At 48.9% G+C, this 16,042-nt stretch overlaps 1 protein-coding gene across 8 annotated transcripts in view; it reads right to left on the reverse strand.

Moving 5' to 3' along the window:
• Positions 1-1,743: 1,743 nt before the first annotated feature.
• The window catches only part of MTCL1 (microtubule crosslinking factor 1), a 168,202-nt gene continuing 153,903 nt past the window's right edge, over positions 1,744-16,042 (reverse strand). For 3 of the 8 annotated variants that reach the window (XM_029065086.2, XM_039912144.1, XM_039912141.1), the window contains 3 exons: positions 14,336-15,884; positions 5,586-5,643; positions 2,786-2,961 (listed from right to left, as the gene is read on the reverse strand). In XM_029065086.2, the coding sequence (XP_028920919.1) occupies positions 5,605-5,643; positions 14,336-15,884 (1,588 nt within the window). In that variant the 3' untranslated portion in view covers positions 2,786-2,961; positions 5,586-5,604. Of the gene's footprint in view, positions 2,962-5,585; positions 5,644-13,232; positions 13,424-14,335; positions 15,885-16,042 lie in introns of all 8 variants that reach the window. The other 5 variants (XM_029065083.2, XM_039912143.1, XM_039912142.1 and 2 more) reach the window with 2 other exon arrangements.

Consider the following 16,042-nt stretch of genomic DNA (forward strand, 5'->3'; position numbering starts at 1 on the left):
AATCTCTGCACACAATAAGCACTCAATAAATACAGTTTATTGATGGATCGAATGGCTTTCTTAATGTGAAATTGACTACTTATGACCTAAAGGGGAAGACAGACATTAAAATTAATTACAGAGAGGAGAAATAGAATACAAGATGTGAACAAAAGTGTTGTGGGGCTGGGGTGAGTATCAAAGAGCTTAAGGAATTCTCAGCTAGGTGCAGAGGCAGCACAAAGGGGAAATGAAGTCTAGGAAGGCCTCTTGGAGGAGAAATGTTTTAGGATGGTTTTGAAGGTGAGGAGAGTAGTGGTATGTCATACATGAAGGGGGAAGGAGTTCCAGACCAGAGGGAGGAGGTGGGAAAAGGGTCAGTGATGGGGCATAGCCCTGACTTGCTCCTTCTGTTCATCCCCCTCCCGGCCCTATAGTATTTATGTACATAGCTGTGATTTATTTATTTGTATTGATGTCTGTCTCCCCTTCTCTAGACTGTAAGCCTGTTGTGGGAAGAGAATGTGTCGGTTTATTGTTGTACTGTACTCTCCCAAGTGCTTAGTACAGTGCTCTGCACACAGTAAGTGCTCATTCAATACAATCGAAAGAATGGATAGATGAGGCTGAGGTACCGAGGGGAAGTAAGCATTAGAATAACAAAATATGCAGACTGGGCTAAGTAGGTACAAGTTAATTAGATGGGTCACAATCCGTGCCTCGCAGGGGCCTCACGGTCTAAGTAGGAGTGCCTTAAAGCTGAGGCGTTTCTGTTTGATGCAGAGGTAGATGGGCAACTGAGGTGAGCAAGAGTCTATCTATCTTGTAGCACATAAGCCATTTCATAAGAGACTGTTCGTTGACCCCGTGAGCAACAATGTCAAAGGAGGAATTTGAGGAGAAATGGAATTGCCTTGTAGAAGAGTTTGAGGAGGAACTGAATTGTCCTGCTGTTAGAAGGGAGAGCTTTCTGATGAGGGCGTGGGGGGAGGGGTAGCCGTCCCTCCTGGCTTCACCCAGTAACGAGCTTGAGACAGCAGGAAATCGAAGCAGCAAATCGGGACCTCCCGTCCCCCTCTCCAACCCTCCCAAACAATTGATAAAAGGGAAAAAGAACTAGTCCCCTGGACTGCAGCAAACCATCTAAGAAATGCACTGAGATCCTTACTGCGGCCCGCGGGAATACCTAAGGCTGAAATCAGGATGATGTGCTGCAGAGAGCCTGACTCCTCAAACTTCCCCAACATGGGAACACCTGCACGAACTTGGGGGAAACAGTTGGACGGGTAGCTATGTTTACTGTAGTAGAGTGTGTGTACACATTTTACCCCTTCTAATCACACTAAGCATGGAATAAAAACTTTCTGCTGTACACAGTGGTGGTTTGGTGTCACTTTGAACTCGTCAGCGAGTGACTGGTCCACTAGGAGCTCCCGGTTAATTAGGGTTGCTCAGTGGGTGAGATGAATCTAAGGACCTCTTTCCAGGGGACCAGGAATCTGAGGGAGGTGAATCCATGGATCTCTCCCTGGGGGAGCAGGAATCTAGTTGAGGTGAATCTTTAGCAGCCTGGGGGAGCCAAGGCAGGGCTCACGATAGCAACCACTGGAGATTTTTGAAGAATAGGGAGGTATGGACAAGACTGTTTTCAGAAAAATGACCTGAGCAGCAGAATGAAGTATGGCCCGAAGAGGGGAGAGACAGGAGGCGGGGAGGTTGGCGAGGAGGCTGATGAAGTAGGAGCTCAATAAATCTCAATGAGGATGATCTTGTAAATATCAAGGCTTTTATTCCACTTCAGAGTGGTCTTCTGCAGACTTCCTTAGACACGATCATTGTTTTCAATTGGTATGTCCAAGTCTTTGCCACATACCCTTCCCAAACAAGAAAGTTCTCAGTAAACACTGTACATTGTCAGTTGAACTTTTTGACAATAGTTTAAAAATATTTTTGTTGTATCATCAACGTGAGAGGACCAACAATAAAAGTACAGTACAGGGAAATTCACGACAATATTACGGTGAAACCTACTGACTCACATTAAGATGTTGGTAAGAATACAGTAGCAATATGTATATGCACTAAAGTGCTATAAACCCAAAGGCATGCCAGTCAAGTAGAGTATGTGTATTATACAGCTAACGTCATAAGACTTTCTGAGGCCTTCTTTGTCACGTAGGTTTTCTATTTACCTGTATTCCCTCCAGCTTATAGAATACCATTCTAGTCAACTAGTTTAATGGCTTTCTTCACTATGTAAAATCTACTACTTCAGGGAGCCTGAAGTTCCATAATTTTGTGGTTTGTTGTTTTTTTTTAAATGGCGACACTGACATCCAAATGGAATAAAACTAACGTAAAATACCTTAAACAAGAAAATAAATCCAACTGAAATGTAACAGTGCAAATTTAACGAAAAGGCAGTCAGTATGCAGAGAGCGAGTGCATCCGGGAGCTCTTTTTAAAATGTACATTTGTAAAACTCTTACTCTTTAAATGTATATCTTATTTACCCTTTTTGTTAATATACTGTGTGTAGAAAAGATGGAGACAAAAATAGTTTTCTGAGCTATGAAAAAAATTAAGGTATTCCAGGCACATTAACTGTTTCATTCTAGAAACATTTCTGTTTCACAGGTTGAACATTCAGCAGCTGCGTTTGGTTGAGACCTTCTCTGACCTCGGGAAAACAACTCGATCTCTCCTCGGGTGGAGCTGGGTCATGGCGGAGGGACGGCTATGCGGATTACGGGGAATTATCGGAGGTGGGATTCATGCAGGCTCGAGTCACTGGATGGGCTTGTCCAAGCGTGGCTCCTGGCATCCGGGCTCCTCGGGGGGCTTCGGCTCTCCCGGTGACTGGGGATGGGAAGCAAGAGGGGAGTGTGCGGCCCAGCGGGAAGGCGGGCGTTGGTTTGCTGGTCTCTCCGGTCGGGAGAAGCAGGGGTCGAGGGGTGGAGCTAGTGCGGAACAAGGTAGTTCCTTCGTGGCAGAGAAATGAGAAAGTTACTAACGTTTCTAGAACTTACTGCACACGCGAACGTGATCAAGCCGGAAAGTGTACCCACTAACACGGTGAGACGCTACAAGCCCGCAACACGCCTGTCCCCGCATGCTCGATGAGCCTGGCACAAATGCAACTAGCTCTGCTTTCCCGGCAACTGCTCCTTCGCTCTAGAGAGAGCAACTATGGAACACACCGGTCTGGAAATTCGATAAAGCCAACGGGGGCTGCAATGGCTTGCACGGGCTGGACTAAGATCAAAATGGATCAATCCTGATGATAGCAAAATCAAGCCCAAACGGGTCTCTGGATTTCCTCAGCTGCTTCCAAGTCTGGCTTGAGAAAGATGGAAGACATAGGAAGGCATGGGAAACTGAGATGGGAGATGAAGACCAACTGCAGCAGTAATGAGATACACACACAACCACACTTCAGCAGCAAAGATACGTACACTGCAGCAGCAGACACACTGCAGCAATGAAGACACACACGCGCCGCAGCAGCAATGAGACACACTGGCAGCAACCGCCAAACAAACGCCGCAGCAGTGAGACATCCACACAACAAAGTTCTGTTGGTTGACTGAGTCAGTCGGCAAGTTGATCCTTGCAGTAGGTAGAATTTAAATGTTCAAAAAGTGGAAATCTTAACAGATCTAGTTGTGAACATCTCCTTGTTATAGCACCATCTGTAGAATGGAGGTGCAGTCAGAGGCAAAGTGCAGGTGTGATTTTTTTCCTTCACAAGTGTCCCCGTGCATTCAAGTTGTTAATTGTAACCTATATTCTTGAACGGGATGCAAGAAGCCATTGATATCTATTGTATCAAAGGTTCATCGGTGTCTGAAGTCACAAAATAAAATAGAAAAAAGGAAATTTATGTGGTGGTGATTACTCTGTACGTTGAAACGCGAGAAAGTATAAAACTGAAAGGGGCCAACTCAGTGCTGAGGTTGGCAAAGGTTTGTGTGTGTGTGCATGTGTGTGATGGAGGGGGAAGTGTCGGGGAAGCGTTGGGTTTCCAGGGTGTAGAAGCTGTTTGCAAATAGCAGACGTACAATTAAATGGCAAGGTGGTCGGAGATGATGGTGGAAGGTCTGAATCACATAACGCAGAGGGAGAGCTACATGGGGACACTGAGAGCCAGGAGTCAGTCAGCTGGTAAATTGGGTACCGGAGAACTTAATAGAATACGACTTGCTACATAAAAAGGACAGGATGCAGCTAGATAATACCGCAGTAGAGCAGCAATGCACCAGGCAGGGAGAGCAAGGGGTAGTCCAGCGGCACAGGCCGAACGGGAGGTTGAGGGGCAGAATGAGACTCTCTGGGATGGATCGTGGCGATCGGACACCGGGAGGAAGGTCCAGGAGAACCGAACTGTGGTCCCAGTGTGCTGAGAAGGGCAGAGCCCCAGAATGTGGCTGGTATTCCTGACTGGATAGCGGTAAAATGGGGATTAAATAACTCTTCTCCCTCCTATTGACCATCAGCTCCAGGGGGGCAGGGACTGGGCCCGTCCCGCTTCTCTCATGTTTACCTCCCGCTTAATACAGTACTTGGCACGTAGTAAGCACTTAACAAATGTCATCATTATTAAGGGACATCATACCACATAACACCCCACTTTAAATTACTTGTTTTTTCAGTGGTTGGGATTGCCTATTAAGGGATTGATACCTCAATTAGCAAATCTTCCACTGACCACAGACATAACCAAACTGGTGGCCACACCTCCCTTGAGTTAAAATGGCCCCAGAGCTGACACAAACCAACATGAGGAATAGCTACCTCTGTGTCCTTAGGCCACCCCATCTCTTTGTGGAGAAGGGAACAGACGGCAGGAGAAATCTGCCACTGTCTTGAGACTCCCTGATCCAACACCATATGGCCTGAGCTCCCTGCAAGGGGTCCGACAGAGGCTTGGTTTGTGTTGCTTTGTGTCTTTGCTTCTGCTATTTTCATCTTTTTGCAAAGGGAAGAAGGTTCCCACGGTTTCGATGTGGATCACCACGGTCCCTGACTCCCACCTCTCTCGCCGGGAAGGGGACTGAGTGTTTGAAAGCACGCCGCCCCTTGCGTAGCTCCCTTTGAAGTGACTTACACTCCTGAGCCCTGGACCCTAGAACATTCCTTCCAGGCTAGGCTGGAAGGGCTAGAGAGGAAGAGGGTGGTCTCATCGGCGACATGGTCTCAGGCGCTCCCTCATCCAAAGTTCTCTAGACCACCCCCAGAAAGGGTCCCCACTAAAGATTCTTGCCAGGGAAACTCCCTGTTATGGTGACTGACCCCAGCTTCTGCGGCAAGCCTCTGGCCAGTGGGAGCGCAGATGGAGCCCTACCCCATCCGTTGTCAGAGTGGAATCGACCTTAACCCGACCTGAGGATCGGGGAGCTCTGAAGTCAATCCCCACTTATTAAAGAGGAGTTTGAACCTTCCTCTGAAGGGCCTTGGGTGGAGGGAGGACACGGAGCCGGTCAGGAAGCAGCCGCTTATCTCGGCCATTACGCTTTGCGCTTTTTCAAACACCCGGACGCCAACGAAAAACACTGCGCAATCTGTTCGCTTCAGACACTTTCGGAAACAAGGTAGAAGAGACTTACAGCAGTGAGGCAGGCAAGGTTAGAGTCCCCAGGGGGTAGTTAGTAAGACAGTTTGGTTCTGGACAGAACAGAGAGGGGAAAAAAAAAAGAAAGCAAGTAGGTTGGAAATGAAATTTTCAAAAGAAAAACAGAGTGAAGGTTTTGCAGTCAACAAGAAGGATGACCGGAGATCAAGGCCCACCATCCCCACGAGGCGCTAACAGAGTGAAGCTTTCAGCCCCTGACAGAACCAGTTAAATTTACTCTCAGGGAGACGCAGGAAATACAATCTCTGCTTCTGAGCTGAGGAAAGGGCCTACCCCCTTTCATCCAATCAGAGCTAGAAGCGATGCTCAAGGACACCAAACGTCAGCTGGGACTCATCCAACACAGATTCCCTGGCCCCTCGGGGACTCCCCTGTTCTTCCCTGGGAGCACAGGAAGCCCAAGTCATGCATCTGTGCTTGTGAAGCCATTCAAGGTCAAGGCTGTTGGTTGAACAGAGCTTTGTGGCCACAAATGAGAATGATGAGGCTGGGCCGTCACTGCTCACCAGGAGCCGTCTCCCTCACCCATTGCAGACAGGTCTGGAGAGAAAGAAGGGTCACTGTGGGGGAGGGGGAAGGGAGAGTAGGAGGAATAGAAAGCTTGGCTCCTCTCTGTCGGTCCCTGTCACTGTCCTCCTGGCCCAGGAAGGCCTAAAAGAAGGAGGGGTGATAATAATGTTGGTATTTGTTAAGCGCTTACTATGTGCAGAGCACTGTTGTAAGCGCTGGGGTAGATACAGGGTAATCCTTGTCTCACGTGAGGCTCACAGGTAATCCCCATTTTACAGATGAGGTAACTGAGGCACAGAGAAGTGAAGCGACTTGCCCACAGTCACACAGCTGCCAAGTGGCAGAGCAGTCGAACTCATGACCTCTGACTCTGAAGCCCAGGCTCTTTCCACTGAGCCACATGATGGGGCCAATCAGCTGGAAATGTAGCTAATTCTCCCCAATGTTCGATGTTCTCCTTCTCAGGTTTTCCCTTTCCAAGGAGACCACCCCCCCTTCCCGCCCCTGCCCACAGGAACAAAAATTAGAAAAGGGGATTGGAATTTGGGAGACCTGGGTTCTAATCCCAGTTCTTCTGAGTGGCCTTGGGCAAATAATTTAATCTCTGTGCCTCAGTTTCCCCATTAGTAAAGTGGGGTTTAAATACCTGTTCTCCCTCTCTCTTAGACTGTGAACTCAATTCAGGACAGGGACTGTGTCTGATCTGATTATCCTGTAACTACTCCAGTGCCAGCAGATAATAAATGCTTAAGAAACAGCACCATTATGATTACATTATAATCTGCATCTGGTGATGGGGGTACTGCCTAGATGTTGATCAGGTCAATAGGGATGACAGTCTGGGGTGTGTCAACCATTGTATTCAGACAGAGAAGGCAAGGGGTCTTTCTAAAAGTTGACCATTTTGAGGGAGGCGACAAAAATCACCTGATCGGGACACCGAGAGCAAGAAAAATACACGCTCAAAGGAAAAAATAAATACAAAAGGGCTACCAGTCAGTACTCCATGCAGGATTTAAATCGAAAGTGGCTGGGGATACTCCATGGGAGACAGTCAGATTGATTGTCTGGGAACATTGAGAAGGAAATAAATGCAGAAATTCAACGTTTTATGCAAACCATAAGAGACAGTTATCCTGCTCCACTAAAGCATTCTCTGCAGCCCACCATGATACTTCTCCTTCAGGAGGCAGTGTTACTTTAGTCATCACAGATGCAGTGGGGCAGGAAGGTGTTGGTACACAATGAACCATTTGTGGTTTCATTTCTAATGTTGAATGCGCACCTTACCAGCATACACATTTCCAGAACAGTATACACAGTGGTGGATAACCCACTGCATCCAAGCACATGGAGTCATTTCTCTCCAGAGCCTTGGGCAGAATTGGGGCATTTACACAAGAATGTGTTCGAAGCAACTGGCACCACCAATTGGCAAAAAATATCACTCACCTGTACATATTGGATCCCCAAGAGAAGGAGAGGTGGGAGGGGGGCAACTCACAGGCACCCGCGTGTCACGGAGAACACATACGCACCAGCATTTGACCTCCAAATGTAAACAACTTGAGAGCAAAGTTTGGTGACGTATTGGAATCAATGTGGTTAGTTCTCCGGCTCTTTCTGTGGACCCAGAGGCAGAGCCCTGAACTATACATGTAAAGTTTACAGAGGGGAAATTTAAAACTCTTCCTTCAGTTTTAAAACATTCTGAGGGACTTCAACGGTAGAAGCGTGACGTGCATTTTTGTGAAAGAGGAAACAGTGGGGCCGTAGATAATAATGTCAAATGAGAAGGACCTCAAATGGGTCTCTAAAGCAAGGAAAATTCTTGCCAATCATTTTCATCATTATCCGTTTTAATGAATGATAATTTCTTTTCATTCTTTTTACCCACAATGTTCAATGATGTGGCTACAATCTTGGGGATTGTTTATATTCTGAGGGAAAAAGATGTCACCGGTAATTTCATAACCCTGTTAGTGAGAAGGGAAGAGTTTACAGTCACCACTGAGGGCAGAAAATGTATCTGTTTACTGTTGTACTGTACGCTCCCAAGCGCTTAGTACAGTGCTCTGCACATAGTAAGCGCTCAATACATACGATTGAATGAATGAATGAGTGAATAAAGAGCATCTTTATGGTATTAATCCCTTGGAGGAACTGAGCCCACAAGAGATGGGCTGTGGAGAAAGTTCAATTGGCAGAAGAACTTTTCAATCGATCCCAAGTCCATTAAGCATGCAGTCGAGGAGAAGTGCAGAGTAAGGAAAGCACTGACTTTTATGTCTGTCTTTCTGTTGATGCTTTGGATACTGTACCAATATTTGCAGGCCCAATTGGCAGCTGTGTTGGTTAAATGCTTATGGCTTCTTTGTTATGCTTAACCGTGCCTTCACGCACGCTTTACTACTTGGAGAATACGCTTTTAAAAGGGAGACCTGAAGGGAAACTTTGCAGAGTGACCTAGTGGAAATAACCCAAGCCTGGGAATCAGAGGAGATGAGGTTCTAATCCTGGCTCTGCCACCTGCCTCCTGTGTGACCTTGGGTTTGCCACTTAACTTCTCTGTTCTTTAGTTTCCTCACCTATAAAATGGATATTAAATACCTGTTCTCCCACTTTCTTAAACTGTGAGCCCAATGCGGCACAGGGACCGAGTCTGATCTGATTATCATATATCCACCCTAGAGCTTGGCACATAGTAAGAACTTAAATACCACAATTATTATCATTATTACTCTAAATAACCAAGGGTCTAGTGTTAAGCAGAGAGAAACTTCATAGGGATGGCAAATATGCCTCAGTGGGCACTGAGGACCACAAATTGTGAGTTGTTCCCTGGATCACTAAAGGGGAATCTGATCAAGACCTTGGGGAATAGTAGTCAAAAAGCTACTATTGAGAAGCTGCATAGCCTAGTGGATAGAGCCTGGGCCTGGAAGTCAGAAGGACCTGTGTTCTAATCCTGGCTCTGCCACTTGTCTGCTGGGTCACCTCGGGCAAGACACTTCTGTGACTTCTGTGTGCTTCTAGTTACTTAATCTGTAAAATGGGGGTTAAGATTGTGAGCCCTTTGTTGGACAGGGACTGTGTCCAACCTGATTATTTTGTATCTGCCCCAGCATTTAGTAGGGAAGGGAAAGTTAGACAGTCTGCTGGGCAAATCCCTGAAATGTTAGACCTGTGGAGAGAGGGTGGGGAGGGGTTCTGGACATGACAGACAGGGGCCAGAAGTCATTTCCCACTTCCAAGTCCATGGATTTCAGGCCCACTGCTCCCCATGCACACAGTATGGCAGGGTCTGTCAGTCACACATCTCTTTCATCCACATCCACACACTCGGAGATCTCACTTTTCCTAATGTCTTCTTCAAACCCCAAAGACAGCTAAGTGCATCTGCTAGAATTACAGGTATCAGTCCTATCTGCTCACTGATTCTGATACATCCGCTTAATACCGTTTGAATGACTAAGCATCGGTTTCGCCCAGGCCCTGGCAGAAGGTCGGTCTAGCCCGAGCTGTGTGGCCTAATGGAAAGAGCATGGGCTTTTCACTTTTAAAGCGTCTTCCCTCAGCCTTCCCTATCTTATCAATCAATTAATCGATGGTATTCATTGAGCACTCACTGTGTGCGGAGCACTGTATTAAGTGCTTGGTACTTAAGTACAATATAATAGAGTTGGTAGCTAAGACCCCTGCCCTAAAGGAGCTTAGAAATTTCATCCTCTCTCGCTCCTCTGACCTGCATTCAAAGTATTTTGTCTTCAGCCATGACAAGGAAGAGGGTGAGCTTCTTTCCATGGGCAAATGGGATACTCTGAGTTGGGTGAGAGGAGGAGTCAGACTTCACCAGAACCTTTCTCTGGCCCTGGTTGACTACTTCCCACTTGGAACCTCAGGAGTCCATGACACTGCATGGTCCTGTAAGTTGAATATTCTCACCTGGAACTGGGCTAGGGAGAGGGCCAGAGTTGATGCTTGCTGACTGGACGTCACTATTCTAGCGTGGCTGAGAAGCAGTGTGGCTCAGTGGAAAGAGCCCGGGCTTGGGAGCCGGAGGTCACGGGTTCGAATTCCGACTCTGCCACTTGTCAGCTGTGTGACTGTGGGCAAGTCGCTTCACTTCTCTGGGCCTCAGTTACCTCATCTGTCAAATGGGGATTAACTGGGAGCCTCACGTGGGACAACCTGATTACCCTGTAATAGTAATAATACTGTTGGTATTTGTTAAGCGCTTTACTATGTGCCGAGCACTGTTCTAAGCGCTGGGGTAGACACAGGAGAATCAGGTTGTCCCACGTGGGGCTCACAGTCTTAATCCTCATTTTACAGATGAGGTAACTGAGGCACCGAGAAGTTAAGTGACTTGCCCAAAGTCACACAGCTGACAAGTGGCCGAGCCAGGGTTCGAACCCATGACCTCTGACTCCAAAGCCCGCGCTCTTTCCACTGAGCCATGTATCTACCTCAGCGCTTAGAACAGTGCTCTGCACATAGTAAGTGCTTAACAAATACCAACATTATTCCAGCGCTTAGAACAGTGCTCTGCACATAGTAAGTGCTTAACAAATACCAACATTATTATCTTTCCCTCCAGCCATTGTAAAAGCGTAGGATAACTGGAGTTCCTCAGTGTTACCTCGAGTGCCCACTGGGTTAGTTTGAAGCTGAGAAGGGATTGTTAGTAGTCCACTACAATCAACCATGTGGTCTAGTGGATAGAGCCCAGACCTGGGAGTCAGAAGGACTTGGGTTCCAAACCTGGTTCCCCCACTGGTCTGCTGTGTGACCTTGGGCAAGTCATTTCACTTCTCTGAGCTTCAGTTACCTCATCTGTAAAATGGGGATTAAGCCTGTGAACCCCATGTCAGGCAGGGCCTGGGTCTAATCTAATTGCCTTGTGTCTAGGCCAGCACATAATACAGTGTCTGGTGCATAGTAAGTGCTTAACAAATACCACAGTAATTAAAAGATATCACAATTATTATTAGTAGTACTCAAATGAAAGCTACAGAGAAATTTCCCAAGGCGGACTCACAGGGAATCAGAATTGAAACCTTGGCACTATCCTGTTTATTGTTCTTCTTATTATTGTGGTACTTGTTAAACACTTACTATGTGTTAGGCACCGTATTAAACGCTGGGGTGGATACAAGCAAGTCAGGTTTGATACAGTCCCTGCGCCATGTGGGGCTCACAGTCTTAATCCCCACTTTACAGACGGGGGAACCGAGGCACGGAGAAGTGAAGTGCCTTGCCCAAGGTCACACGGCAGACAAGGGACGGAGTCGGGGTTAGAACCTAGGACCTTCTGACTCCCAGACCCATTGTCTATCCACTAGGCCATGTTGTTTCCTTGCCCTAATCCCACCCTTGAAGCATCAACTGCCCCAACAAGGTCAGAATCTCTGATGGCTTTATCAGTGCTGACTCTATACTGAATCTGAGAATGGACAGTATTAGGGTCAATCTGAAAAGGTACTTTCCAAGTCTGGGTTTGGCTTGGTTGCAACTGAGTGTGAAAAAATGTTTACAGCTTATTTAACAAATCACCACCTCCCATGTCTCTTCTCCAAATGAGGTAGAACTGGACAATGTAGACGGTAAGGTCCTCCTGTAGACTGGAAGTTCCTTGTGGGCAGGGATCGTGTTTACCGACTCAACTGTATTGTATTTTCCCAAGCACTCAGTACAGTGCTCTATACACAGTAAGCGCTCCCATCGACTCACAACTGTCTGGAATGCCCACGGCAAAGGGAGATAAGGAATGGCAGTGTCCTTCACAGCCGAGAGATCTCAAATACGGGCTGAAGAATGACTGCTTGGCTTATTACTGATCTTGGTTAACCTCTATTTTCACGATTCGAAAGAGGAAGGAGACAGACAGTTGAACCGGCAGGAGGTGAAGATCCTAAAACCATCAGAGTAGAGAAAAATAGTGCAGTGGGACCTAAAATGCTAGATAAAGACCCCGAAAATAACAAAATTAGACATCTCCCAACTACTTACAAATTCATATCAATCCAGCACTAAAACTCTCAGTAGTTATCTGCAAAAATAAAAGCCAACTCCTCTCCCATCCACAACAGAGACCTATAACAGGCAGGAAATAATAATGTTGGTATCTGTTAAGCGCTTACTACGTGCCGAGCACTGTTCTAAGCACTGGGGTAGATACAGGGTAATCAGGTTGTCTCACGTGAGGCTCGAAGTCTTCATCCCCATTTTACAGATGAGGGAACTGAGGCCCAGAGAAGTGAAGTGGCTTGCCCACAGTCACACAGCTGACAAGTGGCAGAGCCAGGATTCGAACCCATGACCTCTGGCTCCCAAGCCCATGCTCTTTCCACTGAGCCACGCTGCTTCTCAAAGCCAAGAGACTAATAGTGTGACTGGTGACAGTGACCTAATTCTGCTGTGGAATAGACTGACTTCTCTTGCTGCTCTGGCCTGATGCCCCACTGGACAGGCCCTGGGAAGGCCTGTTTGCTCCTGGAATAGAACAGTCTCGACATGCCTAAATAGCAGCTAAAGAGAAGGTCTAGAAGTCTGATGGAAGGAAGGGATGGGTTGGTCCGAGAGGAACAATTAGGCGAACCAAATTCCATGACCAGAGAGGAAAAATCCGAAGTGAGGAGAATCGGATCAAAAAAATTAAAGAAAGAAGAAAATTTAGGTGAAATGCCTATCTACGAACACTTGGGACTTGGTTGGAAGAACACTACAGAGGTCATGGGGAAGGGCTAGCTGGTGGACTAGAGGCTTGTTCAAATGACAAGCTGGAGTCAGCGGTCATGGGTTCGAATCCCGGCTCTGCCACTTAGCTGCGTGACTGTGGGCAAGTCACTTAACTTCTCTGTGCCTTGGTTACCTCATCTATAAAATGGGGATTAACCGTGAGCCTCACGTGGGACAATCTGATTACCCTGTATCTACCCCAGTGCTTAGAACAGTGCTCTGCACATAGTAAGCGCTTAACAAATACTAACATTATTATTCTTTTTCATCTTTCATTTCCGGTACTTCTCGTCAGACCTCTTTGTGGACTAACTGAGCGGAGATGGGCAGCAATGCCAACCAGAGGGCCACACATGATCACATCTCTTACCGGAGGGAAATGACCGACGGCCTCAGGAGTCCACTTCCATACCTCACTCTCGAGAAAGTTTCATTTGTCACTCTCACTGACTGGGTCTGTCCGGTCCAGGGCCATGGAGATAGCACAATTATCTGGATGATTTTCTCCACGCAAACAACCCAACTGGATAATTCTGGCCTGATTTGTCCGGGTGAAGTTTGCTGGAGTAAATGAATCAGATAATCGTTCCGGTTGCTGCCTCGCTTTAACCGCACGGGCCCAGCCAAGATCCTGTGAAGGAGAGGTTAGAGGGTGCCTCTGGCACCCATCAGAACCCACCATCCTACTCCTGCCGGAGAAGGAATCGAGGCATCATCGCCTGCCAGCTTCAGACCTCTGCACAGCCCCCAAGAACCTGAAGGTGCAGACTGAGCTGGCACAGACCCCGACCCCGAGGAGGAGAAGAGGACTCAATGGCCATTTCCATTAACTTGGTTTAGGGATAAGCGCAGGCTTGGAAAGAGCTGGAACACCTCATCCAAGCATGGCTAGGAAACACTGAGAAACACTTCTCTGGTTTCAGAAATGAAAACTTCCCAACATGATGCACCGAAAAGTCATTTTTGTGTACAGCCTGTGCATAAGGACTGAGTTTTGGGTTTGTCTTTCTGTGACTCCATTCTGCGTATGGAATTTTGCAAATATGAGTCCTTGGTTTATAACCTGACCAAGAGTTTAAATGATAACAGCAACTATTTTCCAACTCCCTTTATGGGGCACCGAGGAAGCTGAATTAATTCCAGACGAGACATCCTGATACAGAACACGCACACCAACAGTCACACACTAAATTCTGCTCTCTGCTCCCAATTAAATTCTCAATTAAAAACCAGGGACATTGTGTGAAGTTTGCTCCTTTTCAGATTCTCATCTCCTAAAGGAAACAAAAATAATTTCTCTTGGTCCCTAACAAGGTTTGCGTTTACCCACGGAAGCACCTCCATTAATTGTACCATCCCTGAGCTTGCACTATGGCCCCCAACCCGTTTCCCTCCCATTTTTTCCAGGAGTTGAGGGGCTAGGGGCTTGAGATCCCTGCCGAGTTAACCAAGGGAGGGCAAGCCGCCCATTACCTCGATGGACCCTGGTTCAACTTTGACCATTTCTCCCACGCTGCTGTCGCCGTTCAGACCGGCGGGGAGGTGAGAGGCTGGCTTTCGCTCCTCCTTTAAGGCATGCTCCAAGAGCCTCTTGTTCAGGATCCTGGCGGCATTCTCCGTGAGCGTGTACCCGGGGGGAGCGGATAAGTCCTGCCTGACGGGCGTGCCCTCCCCACCCCCTTCCTCCCGGCGTGTCTCTGGGGCCCCGGGGCTGGGGGATCTGCCCCGGGAGCTCGTGCCCGTCTCCTGCCCCGGGGCCAGCTCAGTCGCCCAGGCCCGGCCGCCTGGAGGACCCCCTTTCGGGAAGGGGTCGTGCACCACCGGGCTGTGGTCGATGATGTTGAAGAGGCTGGAGAGCCCGTCGTTGATGGTGGTGTGGACCGGGCTCTCCCGGGTGGTGGTGGAGCGGGCCCAGGCGGACTCGCTGAACCCCTTCTGGGGCACGCCCGGCACGGTCCGGGGATTCTGCTGGTCGGCTTTGGGGAGGCCCTTCCGCTGCAGCTTGGGGGAGCCGTACTTGGGGGAGCAGCACGTGCGTTCGAACTTGGCCTGGACCTTCTCGATGGCGGGGGCCACCTGGCGACCCCGCAGGCTCCGGGAAGGAGACGACACGGGAGTGGGGCCGGCCCCGGCCTTGGGCGTCAGACACCTGTGGGGGCTGCTGGCGTTGCTCCCTCGCAGGGTGTCCGTCTGCAGGCCGACACTGATGGTCTGGGTGGTCTGGGTGCCTCTGGTCCGGGCGCCGTTGGTCTGGCAGGCCGTGTCCTTGAACTGGGGCTCCGAGGGGCCCGACCGGATGGCGTTCCTGACGGAGAAAGCCACCTCCTTCATGTCGTCGCTCATGTTCTTGGACAGGCCCAGGCCGCGCAAGGAGTTGGCCAAACCCAGAGTGCAGATGGGGCCCTCGATGGGCCGGAGGCCACCCTCCAGGTAGTCTCTGTGGTGTCTGGGGAGGTCACAGGACCACCTACCAAACACGAGTTCGGAGCAATCCCCCTTCCCCTCCCCGGCGTTCCCTTTGGCTTTGGGCACGGAAAACAGGAAGTCTGGGTCCCCCTGGTTCTTGGTCTCCCCGCCTGCGATCACCGAGCCCTCAAACCTCCGGACCCCGGGTGGGCTGTGGAACACCCGGACCCCCATCTTCTCCGCCATGACTTGGCTCCTCAAGGGCTGCTTCTGGCAGTGCTCTGGGCTGGTCAGGGTGTTGGTGGTCATGGTGACGCTTGTGGTCAGGTACCAACCCGACGCCGGGAACGGCTCCAAGGGGACGTCTTCCCCGGGGCGCCCCACCTCGGTCCTCTCCGCCCAGGCATCCGGTGGCCGCTCCGTGACCCCGCCGTGACTCCCGGCGAGGGGGTAGTCCCAGCTCTTGTTGAACTCTTCGATGTATTTCAGGTCATCGGGGGAGAGCGGGGGAGTGATGTCCTCCTTGCTGCTGGCTGAAGGCAGGGCCTTTTCCGGTAGGAAAGGAGAAACGTCCATCAGACGCTGGAACTCGGACATGGAGGACACGGACACGGCCCTGGAAGCAAATGCGGAAAAGACAGAATAAAATCTCTGCTAACCCTCTCAGACACGGTGTTTCTACCCAGACTGGTTCCACCACCACCTAGCTTTCTCCTCAGAGAGAAACGATGCTTTGCTATGTTGAATAATCATTTGACGTTTCCAGGGCAGATT

Source organism: Ornithorhynchus anatinus, chromosome 5 (assembly GCF_004115215.2).
Source record: "Ornithorhynchus anatinus isolate Pmale09 chromosome 5, mOrnAna1.pri.v4, whole genome shotgun sequence".
NCBI lineage: Eukaryota > Metazoa > Chordata > Mammalia > Monotremata > Ornithorhynchidae > Ornithorhynchus > Ornithorhynchus anatinus.